Raw genomic sequence first — 21,796 nt, forward strand, 5'->3', positions numbered from 1 at the left:
CGTAAGCGGGCTCGTAAGGAAGTGGGCGGGGCTCCTGCGAAGGCCATGTTTGGGCCGGGCAGTGGGTCGGAAGTGGGTCGGAGGTGTGGCGGAAGTGGCTGGGGAGTGAAGCGACAGGGAGGGGGTGGTTCCCATTCGACCGCGTAGCCGGATGTTTGCCTGTCCTTGACAGGCGTGGCAGAGGGAGCGGTGCCCCACCACGGTGAGCTGCGGGGCGCGGGGTCTCCCTGGGAGGTGGTGGGGGAAGGAAAGGGACTGGCCTGGTCTTCTGAAGGGATGGGGATCCGGATGGGGAGGATCCGACCGGAACCGAGGAAGGGAGCAAGGGTGGAATGGGCCCTGGGAACCTGGCCTTCCTGCTGCGGGGATTCGGCCCGCCTCGAGGGTCTGAAGTGAGAGGACTTTGCTTCCTTGCTGCCTTCTTCCTGGCCTCCTCGCTCGCTGTCATTGAGCAAGCTCGTGGGAAGGGGAAGTCTCCCTGGTCCGATCTGGGGAAGAACTAAGACCAAGATATTTGGGGGAAGTATTCCACCTTTGCCACTTATTAGGCCACACTTTCATATCTATTTCTTAATCTGTGAAATGGGATAATTACACCCAATCCGGGTTTTGTAAACCATGAAGCTCTATGCAAATGTGATTGTAGTTAAAAGTTTTGCTGTTGTATTGTGGGATTTGCATTTTCACAATTCTGGAGCCCCAACTAGGAGGGCGATCCCCAGGCCAGAGAATACGATTTTAAGTTGTTATTTCAGTTGTCCATGGAGGAGATTAAAAGAGAAGCTTTACTTTGCCCTTTTGCAGAACTTTGAGAATCTCTTGAATGACAGTCCATTAGAGAAGTATTGAGGGATTGACCTGCACAAAGCGACCACCTTAAGGTAGACATGGATTAAAATCTTGACCTTGCTGTATGACCCTAAGCAACTTGCTTACTTTTTCTGGTCCTCGGTTTCTCAAACTGTAAAATGGGTTTAGTAATACATACCTCACTGGTGCTGTTGTGAAAAGATAATTTGTATCCAGTTCATGGTGGTTGGTTCCCTTTTCCTCTTAGGATACAAATTGATTTGTTCAGTCATTCAGCAAATGACTGAGCATCAACTCTGTGCCAGATGTAATTTTGAGTAGGCAGGGTTTCTTAAACGGGAAAGAGGGCCTGTGAACCCCTTAAAATTTCATGCAAGATTTCATGCATGTGCTGATTTTTCTTAGGGAAAAAGTCCATAAATTTCTCCAGAATTTCAGAGAGCTCTAGGACTTCCCAAAGGTTAACACGCCTGCCTAAAGTGATTCTTGAAGATTATTGTAAAGGTAGAGATTTTACCAACTGAGAAGGGAAAAACTAATCTGACAATAAGGATTATTTTGCAGAGTGGAGCAGGACTTGTAAGTGACAGGAGTCTTAGGCAGCTAGGATGCTTCATTTCTACTACTTTATGTTACAATTGCCCTGCACTAGCTTCCCTCCCCCTCCCACTGAGTGGGAGCTGAGCTTCTGGGCTCACAGAGGGCAACAGCTGTGTGTTGGAGGGTAGTGAGGGAGGCTAGGCTGGCTGGGAGGTGGAAACAACTGTGATTAGTTGGGCTGGAAAAGGAGTTTATGGGGTGGGGGAGGGGTCAGTTCTGGAAGAACTGACAAAATGGAAGAGTTACTGGAAGAGGTGGAGTTCAAGCTCATCTCCCTTTTAGAGAGTGTCCCTCTCCCTCCCTCACACATACTTCAACTCCCAGCTGTTCCTTCTAATCCCGTTGTTCACTTCAGCACAAGTAATTTAGAATGCTGGAGAATTATATTTCTGGGAGGAGCCTTCACTTCTGTAGATGAGGAAATTTAGGCCTAGATAGGAAAAGGACTTGCTCAGCATCTTTGCAACTCAGTCAGGACTATAATCCAGTCCTCCATGTATCTCATCCCATGTTTTTTTCACTGCATCAAGCACCCACTCTGTGCAGAAAGACTTCTCTGGAACTGCTGTGGGCAGGGCAGAAGGAGCTCTTGGTGCCTGGGCAGTAACCAAAAAGAAGGGATGGAGAGAAGGCTCAGGCCTGGGGAGGGTTACTGTGAGCTAAATTCTGTCCCTGTTACCTGGCCAGGGGCCCCTTTGGGGGAGCCCTCACAGCTTCCTGGTTGAATATGGGGAGGAGCTTATAGCTGAATCAGGTGTGGATTTCTCAAGACTGAGGGCTGCTTGGAATGGGGAGCTGGGGTGAGGGGTACAGCAGCACTCGCTAGGAGATATGCATTCCCAAACAATAGAGAACGTCTTTCTCTGTGTTTGTGGTAAGGGACTTGTATTTTGGTAGTGAGCAGTGAATAAGGGTAGCAGATAAGGCCAGAGGAGAGGAAGAGGAAGAAAAATAAGTGGGTTTTTTTGGGTTTTTTTTCTGGCTGTTTGGCGGCTCAGTTTTGGCTCAGGAGCTTCAAACAGCTTTTGCTGCTGAATCAGTGTGGTTGCCCTGGTAACAGGGTAGTTGTTGCTAGGTTGTTGCTAAGTAAGTAAGTAGGGAGCTGCCGGTTTGCCATCCGGATGGAGTCTTTGCTGTGATGTGCGCAGGCGGTTGTCACATCGCTCAGAGGTGTTCAGGATCTGGAGCTGGGCCCACAGTTCTCCTCTCTTCTCCCTACCCACGCCTGGGTCTTGTCTGTGCTCCTTATCTGCCCTGCTGATTCTGTGACCATATATGTCATTTTTTGAGGCCGCAGGAATGCACTGGACTTAGAGCAGCCTCTTTGGGGTTGGACGAGTGGGTTGAATTGAAACTCCCGCCCTCACACATATGGTGAGCTTGTGAAGGGAGAGGGATTGGCTTCCGGTTAGGGCTGAGGGCAGAAGGTGCCTCCTCCAGGCTGCACTCAGCCACATCCATGAGGCCACACCCCAGACCTGGGCAAACCCAGTTGCAGAGTTGGCTCCTCTCCCTCCCCGCATGCAACAGCTGTTGTTCTGTTTTCCACCTCCTGGATCTCTGGACTCTGGGTGTCATGGGCTTCCTCCTTGCCCACCTGTACCCCCCAGTCCTTAAGGTGGTCTGTTGATCTTTCCCACCTTGAAACTAGTGTCAGGAGCTCCCCCCAGAGTAGATTGGGCTTGGGAGCCTCCAGGAGCCTGCAGATTGTCACAGTGACTGGCAGGAAGATTCCATTTCTTGCTCCTCATTCCTGTCCTGGGGCAAACCCAGCTGGGCCCCTTGGCCATGGCCTTTTTTTTTTTAGGTCTTATGGTCTCTGGCTACCTCCTCTTCCCTGGGCCAGGAGTGACGGATGGAGTAGCCAGGGCCACAGCTGACCTTTTTCAGGCAGGGGTTTGGAGCAGCCCTGTGCTCCTTAGATTCTTGCAATATCTCTTCCCCATCACTGCTGGGGCCTGGGAAGCTTCTGTGCTCTATGACCCTGGAGGAGAGGGGCATGGCCCTTGAACCTCTGCAGTTGGGACTGCTCGACTGAACCAGCTGGGTGGTGGGCAGTGCAGGGCCTGGCACCGCTCTTCCTTATGCAGCTGGAGGGCCTGAAGGCAGGCGCTGAGTTGTGCCATCCTGTGCCCCAGCTGCCTTTTCTGGCAACATGCCAGAAAAGTGTGGAGCCAGGAAAGCCAGGAGGAGCTACATGGAGCTCTTGGCAGGGATGAGGAATGTTGAGGAACAGGGACAAGGGAGCTTGGAGGAGGAAAGAGTGGGAGCAGGAGGGCTTGCTGTAGAAGTTATGGGTGAAAAGAGTGTGTCACTGACCTGCCAACTCCCTCCTGTCCCCCAGGGTTCTCTTCAGGTTCTGCAGCGTGAAGCTGTGGGGCAGAGGCTCGGCCATGGACCCACTCTCAGAGCTGCACGACGACCTGACTTTGGATGACGCCAGCCAGGCTCTGAACCAGCTGAAGCTAGCCTCCATTGATGAGAAGAACTGGCCCTCAGACGAAATGCCCGACTTTCCCAAGTCAGGTGGGTACGGCTGGATCTCAGCAGCCATAAGCGCCTGAGAAGGGAAGACCCCCTTCCTGTGGAAGGAAGACCCCAGGAGGACAGGATGTGGGCAAACAGACCAGCCCCAGGGTGGGGCTGGGAGCACAAGCCTTACTGGGGGGAGGGCCAAAGAGCACGAATCTCAGGGAGAAAATTGTGCCAGACCCCCAGATGATCCCCTGACTTTGCTGTGTTCCTCAGATGACTCCAAAAGCAGCTCCCCGGAACCTGTCACACACCTGAAGTGGGATGACCCTTACTACGACATTGCCCGGCACCAGATTGTGGAGGTGGCAGGTGAGCACACCTAGCCTTGCACCTTTTCCCTCATAGTCTGCATCCCTGGCTTAAGGAAGCCAGGCCCTCCTGCCTTAGGGGAAGGGGCTGCAGGGGAGGGGCCGCTCTGACCCCTGACTCTGGGGCTATTGAGGCTCCATGTGTCATTCATTAAAAATACAGACTTGATTGTGATGGCCACTTGGTCTGTTCACCTGCAACCACAACCTGACCTGTGACCTCAGCATCTCCACTGGCAGATGGCATGTGGGAGGCACTGTGAAAGCCCTGGGTTTGATTTCCAGCTCTGCAGTCTGAGCTCATTCCTTCCTCACAGGGTTGCTGAGAGGATGACAATGGTGAACGTATATCAGGACCTAGCCCACAGCCAGAACGTAGTTGGCCCTCAATAAGTGTTCATTCATCTCCCTTCCCTTTGCCCTCAGGTCAGATTTTCTTCCCCATCAGTTATTGGGGAGCAGGGAGGTGCCAGTCCCTCCGGGGAAACCGTACCTCCAAGGAAGTCTGGAATGGCAGAGCCTCCTTCCAGAAGTTAGGAGGCACATGACTCCTGGAGCATCAGGTTACCCACAGATGTGCTACCCTGCTACGAATGAGCGCAGAGCCCCCCCTTGGGTCTTGGCCTCAGTGAGCTCCCGCCCTCCTGTTCATAATGCAGGACCCAGAAGCCTCCAGGAGCAAGGGAGGTAGCAGAGATGTTGATGACCTGGTTTCTGCCTATAGGGTCCTAGTGCTAGACGAAGAAATTGGAATTGTAGGATCCTTTGTCTCTTCTTCAGCTGTAAGCAAGGATGGCAGCACGGCCCTGAGGCATTGGGGTGGGCAAGGGGAGCCACGTAGCTTGTGGCCCCTGGAACCCTGAGTGGTGCTGGCTGAGGGGGCCCTGGAGGCATTCGGCCATAGGGAAGCAGCAGGGAGCTCCGTCTCTCCTGAATGCTGGGCTCAGGGAGGGATGGGGCAGCTGAGAGGGTTGTTCCTAATGTCAAGGTGTTTCCTTGGCATCTGTGTTCCTGATGCCTGCCCTGGTCTGGATTGGAGGACTTGGCTATGGCCTCTGTCACCCCTACAGAAGCAAGGCTGAGAGTTCTTTTTTGGCCTGGTCCTGCCCTGAGTACAGGAGAGTCACCTGAAGGCTCAGAACTTGCCTCACTCCTAGAGATGGACCTGACTGGGGCATAGGGATGTCTGATGTGAAGGAGTCTCTCTGCTGACATCCTCCTGGCTATGTGGCCAAGTCACAAGGCAGAGCAGGGAAGACTGCCCCCATCCCCACCAGGTGACCCCTGCAAGCAGAGCTGCAATATGTTTCTGTCTCTCCAGGGTGCGATGAGCCTGAGGGGGCCCAGCCAGGTAGGTGTGTAGGTGTGTTCCTGGCTCTCTGTGCTTGGCCTCTCTGGGCTGTGGATCAAGAAGGGCTCTTGGTGGAGGCCAGGTGGATCCAGCTTAATTGCAGCCCCACTCCAGGGAGCTGGGAGCTGGGAGCTGGTGGTACTTGGGAGCTGGAAATAGCAGGGGATTTATGGGAGGTTTGACAGGGTGGGGACTGTGTGGGGAGCCCACACATCCAGAGCCCAAAGGGGAAGGAGCTCCAGGGGAGGGGGGATCTTGTCCATGGGGGTCGTGGGGCTGGCTGTAAGCAATGGCCAGGCTCGAGTGCTGGCTCAGGGCCCCTCTGGTGGGGTGTCCCCCATGTGTGTGCCTCTCTGACTGCTGAGAAGAGTTTGGATTGGCACTGCCAGAGCAAGAGTTGTTTGATAAGGCTATGGTGACTTCCTGGGAGGCCAGTTTCCTGGCCTTGGAAACCAGAGAAAGAGCCCACGTTAGAAGGGAGGATGTGTTATGTCCCCAACTCCTCTGTAGCCTCTGTTCTCCCTTGCTGGCAGTAGCTGTCATGCTCCACGGTCAAACCTGACTGGTCCACATGGGTTCTTTCCAGTGGTGTACTGGTAAAGGTTTAATAGTCTGCCCTCCAGAAAGAAAAAAAAGAAAAGGCTATTATTTGTATTATTTGTAACACGTGCAATTTCTAACTACAAATAGCAGATTTCTAGCTACCAACGATGATGTCAGCTGGCTTGCACTATTCCTGACAATTTCACATTTTAACCAATGTGCCCCAGCCCCCCACCTCCCATCTCCTTGGTTGGCCTGCTCTCAGGTCACGGGAGTGTGCTGGTCTGGCGGGTCCCAGAACGCCTGCTGGAGGAGCTGCTCTGTTGCTGATTAATACCCAGGTTCCCCTGGGAAGTTCCTGATCCGTATCTTGGGAATGCAGAGGTTTCATTCTCTGGCGGCTGGTCTTTTCCTGGTGCTTTCAACAAACGCTGTGCCTCCTTTTTGAGCCCTCTCCCTCAGTGCTCTGGAGCCACCAGTGCTGCCAGCTCCTTCTTTCCCTTCTTTTTCCAGGGTAAATCTGTTTGAATCTTCTGAGATGAGGAGGGGACTCCCAGGCCTTTATACACATGCTTCTTGTAGGAGCCGTTACCCTGCCTGCTGGCAAATGCCCGAGCCACTCAAGGACTTGGGCAGTGGGACTCCACTCCAGGGAGGAGAGGACGGACTAAGCCCTGGGGTTGCCCATGTCTCGTTCTTTGCTAGTCTGGGAGTCTTGCCATCCAGTCCCTCTCTGAGCCCCCTCCTTTGTCCCCCATCCCCATCCTGACTTTACTTGGCATGCATTTATAAAACACCTACTCTGGGAACAAGTCCAGTACTCAGCACTGAGGATTTTTTTTTTTTTAATATTTATTTATGCCTGTGTCAGGTCTTAGTTGAAGCACGCGGGATCTTTCATTGAGGCACGTGGGCTTCTCTCTAGTTGTGGCGCATGGGCTGCAGAGCATGTGGGCTGTGTAGTTTGTGGCATGCAGGCTCTCTAGTTGAGGTGCGCGAGCTCAGTAGTTGTGGCGCGTGGGCTTAGTTGCCCAGTGGCATGTGGGATCTTAGTTCCCCGACCAGGGATCGAACCCGCATCCCCTGCGTTGGAAGGTGGATTCTTAACCACTGGACCACCAGGGAAGTCCCCAGCATTGAGGATTCATTGAGGAACAATGCACATTCCCTCCTTCAAGGAGCATACAGTCCAGGGAAGCAGTTCTTGAAACTGGTCAGGAGTCCTCCTTGAAAATATGAAAGGTGTGGACCTCTTCCCCAGAAAACATGTGCACGTGCCTGTAATATTTTTTATATAACATCATGACATTGGTGGATGCCCATTGATGGAAACCTGGTTGAGAACCCAATTTCCTGTTTACAAGTTGCTGGGGCAGCTGAGCGGTGGAACTACAGGCCTCTGGCCTCTCACCTCAGTTGCTTGCTTAACCAGTTACCAGCTCTTTAAATACCAGAGCCTTGTGAGCTCAGACTTTCTGCTCTGCCTAAGTCCTCAAATCTGCCGGCCAATGAGGGCTGCCTTACTGTTGGAGGGCAGTGATGAAGAGAATCTTTTAGAATCCTCCATGCTCCTCCCAGTGTTTTCCACTATGCCCTGGGCGTTTCCTCTGCTTAGAGGGGAGTAGACAGATGATGTCCCTCCGCCCCACAGGCTCATAATAGAAGGCCCAGGGGTTTCTGAAGCTCCAGATTGTCCACGAGGGTGGGCTGGGCAGTCTAACCCTTCATCCCTGCCCACTGCCAGTCTGCTCTTTCTCCTGTCAAAGCCTATGGGAAGTGAATCAGAGCAGGCCGCAGAGCCACCCCCAACTGGCCTGGAAGGAACCCAGCGCCTCAGGATCTGGTCCAGGGTGTGGAGGGGAACAGGTGACACCTGGTCTTTCAAAATAGACCTGCTGCTGGATGGAGCTGCACCGTCTCCTCCTCAGACATACCTGCAGAGGGTTCTCTGCTTGTTAAGTCTGGAGAAATTCTGCCCCAGGCTTTGGGAAACTGTCCAAAGCAGTCTCATATCCCAGATAACATGGTGAGCAAACTCAGAAATAGAACCGTGCATACCGTGTAATGCCGACCTGTGACAGGCTACCAGCGTTTATTGAATACCTGCCACATTGCTGGGCTTTGGACCATCTGGACATTTAAAGATGGACAAGACAGTCCCTGTCTTTGAGCTGCTCACAGCCACTAGAGGAGACAGACACATAAATAGTTATACAGGAGAGTCAGTGTTGTGACAGAGACGGGTGATGGTTCATGCTGGGAGCTATGAAACGGGACAGCTAACCTGCCTGCGGGGAGGAGGAGGGGACACAGGCTTCTGGGAGATTATGCCTGGGATGAGTCTTAAGGATTCAAAGGAGTTAGCCTAGAGGAGGGGAGCAGAATTGCCTAGAGGAAGTCTGTCTGGCATGAGAGACAGAGGCTAAAGCCACCTGCTGCGGACTGGGCCGAAGGTGTGCATGGTGTGAGCCTGCAGAGGGGGTTGGTGGGGCCAAGCCTCAAAGTCCTGTGAGCCTTTCTAAGGGGCTTTTATACAGCTTGGGGTGGGGTTCAGGAAGAAAGAAGTCAAGGCAGGAGAGTCATGGGCAGGTAGATGTTTCTAATTCTCCAAGGCTAGAAGCTGGGGCAGTTTAGAAAGGAGAACGGAGCCTCTCTCTGGGCTTGGTGGGCCAGGCCTCAGACCCTGACCCAGGAAATTCTTGGAGGGTCCTGACTAGGACCTTTGGCTAGGGCCAGCAGAGACTAGGCAGTGTTCTGGGTGGAGATGGAATCACTGGAGGGGTTGATCCAGAGGCTGGACACAGTGGGAGACTGCTGGGAGTGAGGCAATAGCTCAGGCCAGAGCACCAGGCTGGGCCACCAGCAGGGACTGGGGCCATGCTGCCCACATTCCAGAAGCCTTCCTCAGCCCCTCCAATGAGTCTTGCCCCAGCCCTTGAGAAAAGGGTCAGAGCCTTGGCAACCACTTTGGAAAAGCCCTGAGTCCTGGGTTAAGTCACTCACTGACCAAGAAGGATCATCAAGATCATGGTTTATTTAACATGGAGAAGACACTCAGCAAGTTGTTGGGGAATCCCTGAATCCTCAGAGGTAGAAGGAGGACAGACTGTGTGGGCTGTGTAAGTGGTCTTTTTATTTGCCTCTGAAGCAGTGGGGATTAGGCAAGAATGACTCTGGAGAGGTGTGAGGGTAAAGATAAAGGGAAGGGCCCTGGGACATGGGGGAGTGGGGACCAGGCCTTGTCCCCATCGAGCTGTGCTTAGAGTCCCTGGTTCACACTGACCCTGGAAGAGCATCTCACCTTGGGAGGCTGTGGCATATGTCTCAGGAGCTCCCCAGCTTCATGACAAAGCCAGATGGTCAGACCATGAAATAGTGACTAGTTTTGGACAGACATCCCTCAGTGGTTACACTCAAATGAGCACCTTCCCAAAGTGTTACAAACTCCTCTCTACTCCATGTTTTTTAGAATATCCTTAATGAGAAAGGAATGATTTTTAGAAATGTCCAGAGGTCAATCAACTGTGGCAAATAATTCTGGCAGTAAAATCAGAAAGTGTTGTTAGTAGTCAAAAACAAGACATGACTGTTAAGTAATCAGACTGATTTCCTCACTGGCCTCAGGCTTTCTGAGAAGGTAGCTTCAAGAAGTTTTTCAAATACAGGCTGCTCAGAGGAGATGCTTCTGGAATAGGTGTGGAGTTTTAATATGATGTACGGCAAGGTAACAGTTGCTTTGGTGGCTGTGACTTTTTTTGTTTTCTTAGTTATGGTGAAATTTATATAACATAAAATTAACCATTTTAGGGGCTTCCCTGGTGGCGCAGTGGTTAAGAATCCGCCTGCCAATGCAGGGGACACGGGTTCAAGCCCTGGCCTGGGAAGATCCCACATGCCACGGAGCAACTAAGCCCGTGTGCCACAACTACTGAGCCTGTGCTCTAGAGCCTGCGAGCCACAACTACTGAGCCTGCGTGCCGCAACTACTGAAGCCCACGCGCCTAGAGCCCATGCTCCGCAACAAGAGAAGCCACCACAATAAGAAGCCCGCACACCGCAACGAAGAGTAGCCCCCGCTCACCGCAACCAGAGAAAGCCCATGCACAGCAACAAAGACCCAACGCAGCCAAAAAAAAGAAAAAAATTAACCATTTTAAAGTGTATACTTTGGTGGTATTTAGTACATTCACAATGTTGAACAACCACCACCTCTATCTAGTTCCATCATTTCATCCATTTCATCCATAGTTTCACCCATACCAACCCCCATAACCATAAGCATCAATCCCTATTCTCCCTTCCTCCCAGCACCTATAACCACTAATTTGCTTTCTGTTGTTACAGATTTACCTATATAGTTCATATAAATGGAACCAAACAATATGTAGCCTTTTATGTCCAGCTTCTTTCACTTAGCATCATGTTTTCAAGGTTCATTCACAATGTAGCGTGTATCAGTACTCCATTCCTTTTTATAGCCAGTAGTCCATTGCATGGATACACCACATTTTCTTCATCTGCCCATCCATTGATGGACATTTGGGTTGTTTCCACCAGGCATGACTTTTTAAGAAGTCATGTTATTTTTTTGTGCCCCAGCTCTGTAGCCCTGAGACCACCTGTCCCTCTTTCTTCAGTGACACACCCTTGAGTGCAGGCACCTGCCCAGAGGTCTGTCCGCATGGGCCACTCTGGCCCCAACGCTAAATGGTACAGTCTCCAGGCCTGGCCCCTTTCAGATCCTCACCTGACTTCTCTTGGCTTATTGTTCACCCACTGTGCTCCACCTTTCTCCACACCTAGGAGATGACAAGTATGGGCGGAAGATCATTGTGTTTAGTGCCTGCCGAATGCCCCCGAGCCACCAGCTGGACCATAGCAAGCTCCTGGGGTGAGTACCCATGGGGAAGTGATGGAACCCGTGCTCAGATCCCCACTACGGCCTGGAGCCATTTTCCTTACTGTCCCTTCCTGCCCCGGGGGTACCAAGCCACCTCCCTCAAGGCCTCCCCTCTTCTCCTGAGGGATATTGGGAGCACTGGGCTAGGTGTTAGATCTGGTTTCTAGTCCTGGAAACCATCTGTGTGACCTTGGAAAGTGTGTTCATCTCTTTAAGCCTCTTTTTCTTCACTCTTCTTGGGGAATAATAATACAGCCCTTGTTCCTCATAGGAGTGAGATACTGCATTTGAAAATGCTTTGAAAAGTAAAATACCATCCAAATGTGAGGACTGATTATGATAACGATATGGTGCACTTCTGAGGCAGTTGCAGTTGTTCATCATTTACATGAATAATTAGTGTTATTTTGTGCCAAATCTGGTGCCAGCAACTTCTGTACCTATCCAGGTTCTAATAGCTAAATACAGGTAATAGCTCTGTTTGGTCTAGAAATCTGATGCAAGTCCAAAGGCTGATTGAAAGCAGGAGTTTGACAGGCTGTGTTCTGATAAGTGTTCATCGTTGAGCCACCACTAGGCCAGTGCTGGGTCCACAGCAGGTGCGGGATCCCTGGAGGCAGAGCCATAACTGACTTCCTCCTGAGGCTCCTCAGTGTGTGTACAGTTTCCATCTTGCACTCCTTTCCTGACACTTTAAAGCACTTCCTGCAATTGCAAATGTCTGCCCCGCCCTTACCAGCTCTTTGGGATCCTGAATGGTTGTGTGTGTGGAGGGGCTGTTGTGGGGTTGGGGACAGTCCGGGGCTACAGCAACAGAAGGGGAGGGCCTGACTGCAGAGCCCGTGCAGTCCTGTGAGCCAGGGCCAGGCCCGAGTCTCTCCAGCTTTGTGCGAATGCTTTCTCTCTGGTCTCCTGAGCCCTCCTCCCACTGCTCCTCCACCGTGCAGGCAGGCAGAGCCTGCTCCAGGCCCGTCACGTGGCCCAGCCAGGAACAGACCAAGAAGCCCAGCCTGAGGGTGGCTGAGTCACCTGTCCCCCTTTCTGGGTTTATTGTCACAGTATTTGACAAGGCAGGTGACAGACTCCTGGCCAGATTATGGGCTGAGTGGGAGGAGGTCAGAGGAGGTGGATGGGAAAGCACCCAGCTTTCAGGAGAGAGCGTGCTGAGCAAGGCAGCCTCCACTCTGGGGCTTCGTCTGCCTTCGGGAAGCCCTCTGTCACCCATCCTGTCCATCCTCCACTCCTTCCCAGCGGGATCTCCCCGCCACCACCTGGCCGGGCAGGGAGGTGCTTTCATCATGCATCAGTCCTGTCATCTTGTTTTCAGTCAGATTATCTCAGACTTGGCTTTTCCCAGCTGTCCTGCCAGATCTGGGGGGTTGAAATAGAAAGTACCTGAAGCTTGGATGCAGAAGACCAGTTAAACTTCAACTCTGCCTCTTACCAGCTGTGTGCTTGGGGTCAGGTCTCTCCTGAGCCCTGTGAAATGCCATTGTATTCATTTGTAAAGTATCACAGATTTCAAGAATGTAGAACAATGTAGATAGCTATTAAGAAAAAATACAGACAGCAATAAATAAAGTCTCCCATAAACCCACCACCCAGAGAGAAAACCACTGTTAACATTTTAGTGTATTCACTTCCCATTTTTTCTATAACATATACAGAACTCTATAGTCAGTTTTGTATCTTACATAATGTTTTTATATTCTGAGCATTAAACATTCTTCAAGGATATCCTTTCAAAAAATTTTGACATATGTGTATCCAGAAAAGTGAACACATTATGTATACTACTTGATGAATTTTCAAAAACGAAATACACCCATGTCATCCACACCTACAAACTTCCCTTTGCTCTTCCAGGCAGTACCCCAAAGGGTAACCACTGTTCTCACATCCAACTTCACAGATTGGTTCTGTCTGCAGAAACATCCTGTGAGGTATTCTATTTATAGATCTCCTGTAATTTATTTAACCAACATTCTGTTCTTGGACACTTACTTTGCTGCTCATTTTTCCCCCCATTATAAAACAGGCTATAATGAACAGCCTTTTACAAAAACATTTCTGTTCATCTTTGATTAGTTCCTTGGGATAAATTCCTGGACATATTTTTTTTTTTTTTTTTTTTTTTCGGTACACGGGCCTCTCACTGTTGTGGCCTCTCCCGTTGCGGAGCACAGGCTCCAGACACGCAGGTTCAGCGGCCATGGCTCACAGGCCCAGCCGCTCCGCGGCACGTGGGATCCTCCCGGACCGGGGCACGAACCCATGTCCCCTGCATCGGCAGGCGGACTCTCAACCACTGCGCCACCAGGGAAGCCCCCTGGACATATTTTTATCAGGTCAGAGTATGAACATTTTATAGCTTCTGATAAACATCAGTTTATTGACCTCCAAAAGGTCATAACATTCATCAAAGGATGAGTGTATTTTCACTACAACTTTTGCTATTTTATTTATTTATTTTTATTTATTTTTTGCGTGGCATGCGGGATCTTAGTTCCCCAACCAGGGATCGAACTCATGCCCCCTGCAGTGGAAGCGCAGAGTCTTAACTGCTGGACCACCAGGGAAGTCCCTAACTTTTGCTATTTTATAGTTGCAAAATGCCATCCTTTTATGTGACAGCTCTTTTCAAACTGCAAAGTGCTCAATGTGTGTAAGGGGTAAATTACTGTATAGTGATAATGATGGGAATCAAGATAATAAATCCAGCATAAGACACCTCACATGTCCGCCAGTGCTGGCACCCATGGACCAATGTTTAGGTTAGCCTCTCTGGGATAGGTCAGGTTGTGTCTGGGCACTTAGTCACATCCTTGGGCACTTCCCAAGGCTCCTTCCCGGGCTTCCATGGTGGCTCAGTGGTTAAGAATCCACCTGCCAGTGCAGGGGGCACGGGTTGGAGCCCTGGTCCAGGAAGATCCCACATGCCGCGGAGCAACTAAGCCTGTGCGCCACAACTACTGAGCCTGCACTGTAGAGCCCACGAGCCACAACTACTGAGCCCATGTGCCACAACTGCTAAAGCCCACGAGCCACAACTACTGAGCCCGTGAGCCACAACTACTGAAGCCTGCGCGCCTAGAGCCCATGCTCTGCAACAAGAAAAGCCACCGCAATGAGAAGCCCGCACACCGCAGTGAAGAGTAGCCCCCACTCACTGCAACTAGAGAAAGCCAGCGCACAAAAATGAAGACCCAACACAGCCAAAAATAAATTAACTAATTAAATAAATTTAAACAAAAGCCGTCAGATTTCTAATTAATAACTGTAAGCTTTCCAAATCATTAAAAAAAATAAAAAGGCTCCTTCCCTCCTTTCCCTCCTCCCCTCCTTTCCCTCCTCCCCTTGGAAGCCCTTAGCATTCCTGCATGTCCAGCCTCCCAGCCTGGAGTGGTGTTCCTGCTGGGGCCTGGGAGCTGTTGGCCAACCAGAAAGAGGGTTTTCCACTGGGCTCCTCTCCCTTTCTGGAATTCATGTTCACTCAATTCATACTTCTCCACCTCAGGTGGGCCCAACACCCGTATGTGTGTTTGTGTTGGGTGGTAGGTATTGTGTTGTGAGCATAGGGAACTTGAGGTGTGGGTCTTTGGTCCACAGAACGTCCAGTGACTGGAGCAGGGGAGGGGACCCTCTGACCACCCTGATCCCCTTTCGTGGGCACAGTGTTCTACAGACAGCGCTGGGAGTGTAAAAGGCAGAGCTGTCCCATGATCAACAAGGCGAAACTTGGAGTTAGTTCACCTCCAGTCTCCACCACAAGCTGTGTGACCTCAGAGAAGCACTTGACCTCTCTCAGCCTCACTGCCCTCGCTCGTAAGAAGGGGATAGTATTGGCCTCCATTATAATGAGGAAGGCACGAGATATTGCATACAAAGTGCTTGGTAGACACTAAGAGCTTAATACTGGTAAATGGTGACTGTCATCATTACTGTTGACTCAGGGCAATCCTGTGAGTGAAATGTTATTCCCATTTTTACTGCAGGTATGTGAGATGGCTCCAGTTAGAGTCCTGGTCTCCTGACTCCTAGTCAGTGCTCAAACCTGAGAGCTGCTGTTGTTCTTATTATTCCTCCACGCAGCCCAGCCACTACCTCGTTCCTCCTCCACCCCAACATGGTGACTGATTATGCAGCCAGAACAGACAGGGCAGGAGAGGGGCTGGCGGAGGCAGGAGGAGGGGATTCCTGGGGCACTGGTTCTGTCTTAATGGGGCCCCACTTGCATACAGGGCAGGCCTGAGTGGGGCTCATCTCTTACAGATACCTGAAGCACACCCTGGACCAGTATGTGGAGAGCGACTACACGCTGCTCTACCTGCACCATGGCCTGACCAGCGACAACAAGCCCTCCCTCAGCTGGCTCCGGGACGCCTACCGGGAGTTTGACCGCAAGTGGGTTAGGGCCTCGGAGGAGCTCCAGGGCCCAGGGTCCAGCAGCTCTGCCGGGTTCTGGGCTGCCCTCTGCTTGGGCAGGAACGTATTCCATGCCGGGGGAGGCGGGTCCCCCCTACCTGGGTAAACTAAACACAAAGAGTCTCAAGTTGGAATGGCCTGGGCTTCAATCCCAGTTTCTCTACTTACTCGCTCTGTGACCTTTCATCTTACTTAACCTCTCTGAGCCCGTTTCCTAATCTGTAAAATAGGGCAACAATGGCACTTACCTCGAAGGCTTACTGTGAGTCATCAAATCAGTAACTGTACATTAAGAGCTTAGCTCTGTGCCTCTCCTACCATGCCCACTCCTGAGTTCCCCGTTCTGCCTCTGCAGGTACAAGAAGAATATCAAGGCTCTGTACATCGTGCACCCTACCATGTTCATCAAGACCCTGCTCATCCTCTTCAAGCCCATCATTAGGTGAGTGGGCCCAGGGCGGGGCACTCGTCTCTTGTGCTTCCCCTTGAACTGTGAAGCAGATACCTGAGGAAGCCAAGCATCCTGGGGACCGACCACTTTGGGGCTAGGCCTCAGTCTGATCTGGGTGGGCTGCTGAGGAGAAAGTGGAGGCTTGCTGAAGCGGGCCTACCCTGGACCCATACCCTTTCTTCCATCGGCAGCTTCAAGTTTGGGCAGAAGATCTTCTATGTGAATTACCTGAGTGAGCTGAGCGAGCATGTGAAGCTGGAGCAACTGGGGATCCCTCGCCAAGTGCTCAAGTGAGACCGCGGTGGGGGCTGTGTGTGCCCACCGGGCACACTGTCCACATATATCATGTTTGTGGGGGTAGGATGTGCCGGCCAAGGGGAGAAGCAGCCTTGACAGCGCCAGGATACACAGGGGAAGCAGATGTGATGAGTAAGGGGTAGCACATGGGGTCAGAGCAAGTCCAGATCCCGTATCTGTCACTGAAAAGCTCTGTAACTGAATCTCTTTAAAGTCTTCACTTCTGTGTAAAGCTGGGTGGGTGGGAGGACTGAATGAGGTTATCCACGTAAGATAGCACAGTAAGTGCCTGACAAACAAGAGGTGCCACAGTGACTGCAGAGCCAGGTGGGGGCCCTGACCCTCCCCGCTGCTTCCCCAGGTATGATGACTTCCTCAAATCCACCCAGAAGAGCCCCGCGACAGCCCCCAAGCCCATGCCGCCGCGGCCCCCTCTGCCCAACCAGCAGTTCGGGGTCTCCTTGCAGCAGTGAGTATGCGAAAGGTGGGCGGGGCTGGCACCCGGGGACCAGGAGGACTGCAGACCCGTCACTGCGTTGTGCCCACAGCCTCCGGGAGAAGAACCCAGAGCAGGAGCCCATTCCGCTCGTGCTGCGGGAGACCGTTGCCTACCTACAGGCCCACGGTGAGTGCCAGGGAGCCCTCTCCCATCGGGAAGCTGCTGGGCAGGGCTGGGCAAGGTCCCACGTGCGCCAGCACCCACACTGACCCTGACCGGGACCCCAAGACACAGAATGGGTGGGGAGTCCGCACGTTGCCCCAGAGCTCTGAGACTCACCAGGCCCCACTGTTTCCCAGCTCTCACCACTGAGGGGATTTTCCGGAGGTCGGCCAACACCCAAGTTGTACGGGAAGTGCAACAGAAGTACAACATGGGTGAGTGGCCCCAGGGATGTGTCGAAGCCCAGAGGGCCAGTACAGATCATGCGCGTGCACACGTGTGTGTGTGTGTGTGTGTGTGTGTGTGTGAGTTTTCTGTGGCATTTGGTATAATTACATGGGTCTCACTCCTGCCTGGTTGTCCCAGGCCTACTTTCTCATAGGTCAGTCTTCTGGAGCCTGGGTTCAGGGTCATTCAGAGGCGAGGAATAACTGTGGTGTGTGCTGGGGGCCCCACTCCCCAGATGGCCTGACCCTGTGCCCCCTGTCCCAGTGGGAGGAGGAGGCTTGTGGCCAAGGGTGAAGTCAGGCTGTGGGGCCTGCTTGGCCTCCGGATTGGCTGCTGGTCTCCAGGCTCGGCCCAGCTCCTCCCCTCCCCACCCCCCAGGGCTGCCTGTGGACTTCGACCAGTACAATGAGTTGCACCTGCCAGCGGTCATTCTCAAGACCTTCCTCCGGGAGCTTCCTGAGCCCCTGCTCACCTTTGACCTCTACTCCCACGTTGTGGGCTTCCTCAGTGAGTGCCCCTCTCCCCCTTCTCCAGCTTCTTCAGGGTGGGGTTGCAGCTGAACTCAGAGCAGGTGGGTTTGGCCTGTCCTTCAAGGAAAGTCTGGTTGGGTCTTCCCCCTAGCCTCATGACAGGGCTTCCCGAACCAGTCCAGCCATGGGCCCCTGTGACCTGGGCCCCCCTTCCTCATAGACATTGATGAGAGCCAGAGAGTGGAGGCCACGCTGCAGGCCTTCCAGATGCTGCCCGAGGAGAACTACCTGGTGCTGCGTTTCCTCACTGCCTTCCTGGTGCAGGTGAGACCTCAGCCTGGGCCTCTACCACTTACCTGGAGGAGAGAGGGAGGAGGAGTTGCCATGGCTGCTGCTCCTGGGTGTGGTTGCCAGGCGTGGGAGGCGGCGTCTTTGGCTTCCTGCTGCAGCCCCCTGATTCCTTCCACAGATTTCTGCCCTCTGTGACCAGAACAAGATGACCAACACTAACCTGGCTGTTGTCTTCGGCCCTAACCTGCTGTGGGCCAAGGATGCTGCCATCACCCTCAAGGCCATTAATCCCATCAATACCTTCACCAAGTTCCTCCTGGATCATCAAGGGGAGCTGTTTCAGCCCTGACTCCAAGGGGCTCTGAGCCCAGCCCCTGCCCCACCCGCCCCCTTCTCTGATAGCCCCGGTTTGGACTCTTCCTCTTGGCTTCAGCCTTACGGGAGCCCAGGGCTCCTGCCCAGAAAGGGGCTGTGAGCCCCCTGGAGACAGAAGCTGGAGCCAGCCAACTGGACAGCTCCTCCTCCCCTCCTGTCCAGCCCACCTCACCGGCCCCAGGGGCCTCGCTGTAACCACAAGACGTTTTTCTTCGCCTTATACTTCTCACTGCCTCTTTGGATCCCTGGCTCCTGCCGGGCTCTGCAGAGCTGGCCTTCGCTCTTCAGGCAGGAGGACTGGCCCCAGCAACCGCTTGCTTACCTGCTTTCTCCTGCCTCTTCCCCTGGCAACTGGAGATGCCAAAATCACTGCCGGCTGGGCTGGTAGCTGGGGCTGGTCCTCCCCTTCCCGACTGCTGGGGAATGAAAGGCTGAGCTGGCCTGGGCTGGCCCTGCTGTGACTCCTCCCTGTCTGGGTGAAGGCCTGGTTGCAAGCACCCTGTTCCTGTCCTCCCCTCTGGTGGCTCAGCCTCTGGCATTTACACAGTTAACGAATGACAGCCTGGAGTCCTATGTCTGCCTTCTCTTCCACACATCCTGGGTCAGCCTTTCCCAAGTGGTACTGCCCCCAGGGTGTCTTAGCCCCCTGGTTCTGCCAGGACTGGCAGCTTGGATGACAGGGCTGAGTCCCAGCATCCATTCAAAATAGACACCCCACTCTCACCCCTGAGAGCCTCCTAGTGTCTGGTCAGACCACTGACAACCAGTCCCCGCCCACTCCACCCCCCATGCCTTGCCTCCCTTCCCTTCCTACTTGGACAGATCCTTAGGCACGTCTGTTGTGGAGTCACACCGGTCCCTGCTCTGGCCAGGGGTGACTCAGTGCCTCAGGATCTGGGGTGGCTCCTTCCTCCAGTTTTGGACTCCTGGAGGGGCTGGGTAGAGATTTTGCTAATTAGATTGGCCCCTGCCAGGTAAGTTCTAGCAACCTCCCCTTGGACTCTGATGATGATGGATATCCCTCTTTCCAGCTGTCCCTTCCTGGTGAACCACCTTCCTGCAGCCCTGGCCAGAGCCTGTACTGTGGCGGTCCTCACTGACCAGTCCTGCCTCATCTGCGAGCCGGGTGTGGCCTGGGCCTGACCTCACTGGGCTCTTTTCCCAGGACACTAGCATGTCAGGAGTCCCAAGGCCTGGTGTGGCTGCTATCAGTCCCTGTGTCTCCAGGCCAGGCCCAGGCTTCTGATTTCTGCCTGCCTTCCTTTGTATCAGGTGTTGCTCAGAGCCCCATTTACTGGGGAGCCTCGTGGGTCTATTTGGTCTCTCCCCTATCCACCCCCAACTGGTCTTTACCTGGGGGTGGGGGGACTTGTACAGTGAATCAAGTATTCACATTCACAATGACTTCCTTGGCACCAATCATGTATTTCACCTTTGCACTTTTTATACTTCAATAAAAATGGAGATGGAAAACTGCCCATCTGGCTGATAAGGAAGTGGGCGTGGAGGCTCATAACTGGGTGGGAGGTGTGGTATGGCTGCGGAAGAAGAGCAGATAGGGGCTTCAGGAAGTCCCCTCCCCAGTCAATCTGACCCCTTCCTCATCCTGCTTACTTGTGAGCCGGTATGAAGCCAGCTTTCTGACCATATTCCAGGCTTAGAAGTGTGAACAGTCCCCTTCCTTTTTGCACCTATACATTCCAACTGGCCACCAAGTGCTATATCCTAAAACCAGGACCTCTCTCCTCCAAACAGAGCAGACTGTGGTGGACCACAGCACAAGCTTTAGAGTGAGACCAGGGTTTGAATCCTAGTTCGATCACTCACAACCAGCTCTAACTGGTAATTGTCATGTAACTGGTCCCACGTCCGAGACTGTTGCTTAATTTCTCTGAAGATCAGACACACAGTCATCCCTATGTGTGGGGGACTGGTTCCAGCCACCCGACCCCGTGACACCAAAATCCAAGGATGCTCAAGTCCCTTCTATCAAGTGGTGTAGTATTTGCAATATAACCTACACACATCCTCTCTTTACATCATTTCTAGATTACTTATAATACCTAATACAATGTAAATAGTTGCCAGCATGCAGCAAATTCAAGTTTTGCTTTTTGGAACTTCCTGGAATTTTTTTTTCCAAATATTTTTCTATCCAAGGTTGGGGGAACTCTCGGGTGTGGAACCCACAGATGCGAGGGCCGACCGTAACGTATACACTACATAACAGAATGAGTGCCCAGTGGGAACCAGAATGATGGTCATTTCACAGAGGAATGAAGTGATAGTCCCAACCTTGTACAGCCGCCAGGGTTGGAACCCTCATCTCCCAGCCATTCCGGCCCTCCCCACCCCGCCCCTCAGCCTGAGAGCCTTGGCTGTTTCCACCTGCCACCTAGTCACGTGGAGGCTATGAAAGATCCAGCTTTCCTCTTTCGAGCAGTTTTGCTTTGCTTTAAAGGTTAATGTGGTAAAATTTACGTTACATGTATTTCACTACAATTGAAAAACTAAAATGGTTTGTCACAGGGAGGGCAGGCCAGAATTCCACTTGGCACACTGGTCAAGTTCCAGCTGTCTGCTGCTTGCCTGCTGACTGCAATTAGGCTATGATGGCCTCAGGCAGGCCTGTTCTTTTTTTCTCCTCATTGCTTGTTGGGGCTGGGGAAGCCAGGCCAGAGCTGCAGGATCATGACAATGGTTATAAACACGGGCACTGAGCTCCAGGAAGCCAGTCCGCCTGCACAACTGTGACCTTCGTCCAGGTAGCTCAAACAGAAGGCACTGGCAGCCTGTCTCCCTGGCTCTGCTCAGCTCTAAGCTGGGTGACTATTTAGAACAGAAGGGCAGTGACCCAAAGAAATGACAAGACAGGGGAGCAGGAGACGGAGAGCTGTTTACTTGGGTTGGGCTCCTGGCAGGGCCTCTGCCGAGTGACTCAAAAGCCAGTTTACCCCTGCCTTGGCAACAGTGGGTCTCTGGGGGCAGAGTGTAGTGACATGGCTTAAAGGGGTAGGATACCATCAGATGAGGGGCAATTGAACACTTTGCTTTTGGGGGACCCCCACCTGAAGGTGAGGACTCCGACAGTCTTTCCACCATTTCTGACCCAGGAGTTGGATGCGTGGTCAGGTATCATGGTCAGCGTCACATGCAGTTCACTAACAAGCAAGGGCTCCCAGGGCCCAAAGCGGCAGCAGTGGGCGGGCCCATTCTTTTCAGCCCCAGGTTTGGGTTGAATCTAGAATTTCTAACTAGTCCTCTTCTGCCCTGGGGCGTGGCTTCTGGCCTGAAGGGTGTGGGAGGCAACCAAGACAGCACTTGCCTGGGTTTGTCAGTCTCCGGTCTCTAGAACCACCTCTTCCTCTGGGACACCAGCTCTACCTTCCACTCCCTCCCGCCACTGCAGGCGAAATAGGAGGAAGGAGCTGTTTGTCAGATCACGGCAGCTAAACAAACATGCATGGGACCTGGACTTCTGCTTACTTCACTCAGTCCCTTCCCTTCTGTCTGGTTTGCTCAGCCACAACCCCTCTCACCAGATCAGCAAA

At 52.7% G+C, this 21,796-nt stretch overlaps 1 protein-coding gene across 3 annotated transcripts; it reads left to right on the top strand.

The window, feature by feature from the left end:
• The first annotated feature begins 84 nt into the window (after window positions 1-84).
• Window positions 85-19,721, top strand: ARHGAP1 (Rho GTPase activating protein 1). 3 transcript variants are annotated; one of them, XM_079929751.1, is made up of 14 exons: window positions 130-202; window positions 805-881; window positions 3,755-3,936; window positions 4,159-4,254; window positions 10,951-11,038; window positions 15,320-15,451; window positions 15,828-15,914; window positions 16,115-16,213; window positions 16,582-16,689; window positions 16,769-16,845; window positions 17,019-17,096; window positions 17,488-17,616; window positions 17,800-17,903; window positions 18,049-19,721. In XM_079929751.1, exons 3-14 carry the CDS (start codon window positions 3,804-3,806, stop codon window positions 18,217-18,219), a joined length of 1,302 nt encoding a protein of 433 aa, XP_079785877.1. In that variant the 5' UTR covers window positions 130-202; window positions 805-881; window positions 3,755-3,803; the 3' UTR covers window positions 18,220-19,721. The 3 variants fall into 3 exon arrangements, with proteins under 3 accessions (XP_079785878.1, XP_079785877.1, XP_079785879.1); XM_079929752.1 differs by lacking the exon at window positions 805-881 and having other exon boundaries at window positions 85-202; XM_079929753.1 differs by lacking the exons at window positions 130-202; window positions 805-881 and adding an exon at window positions 2,921-3,028.
• The last annotated feature ends 2,075 nt before the right edge of the window (window positions 19,722-21,796 follow it).

This window comes from Stenella coeruleoalba, assembly GCF_951394435.1.
Source record: "Stenella coeruleoalba genome assembly, chromosome: 8".
NCBI classification, from domain to species: Eukaryota; Metazoa; Chordata; class Mammalia; order Artiodactyla; family Delphinidae; genus Stenella; species Stenella coeruleoalba.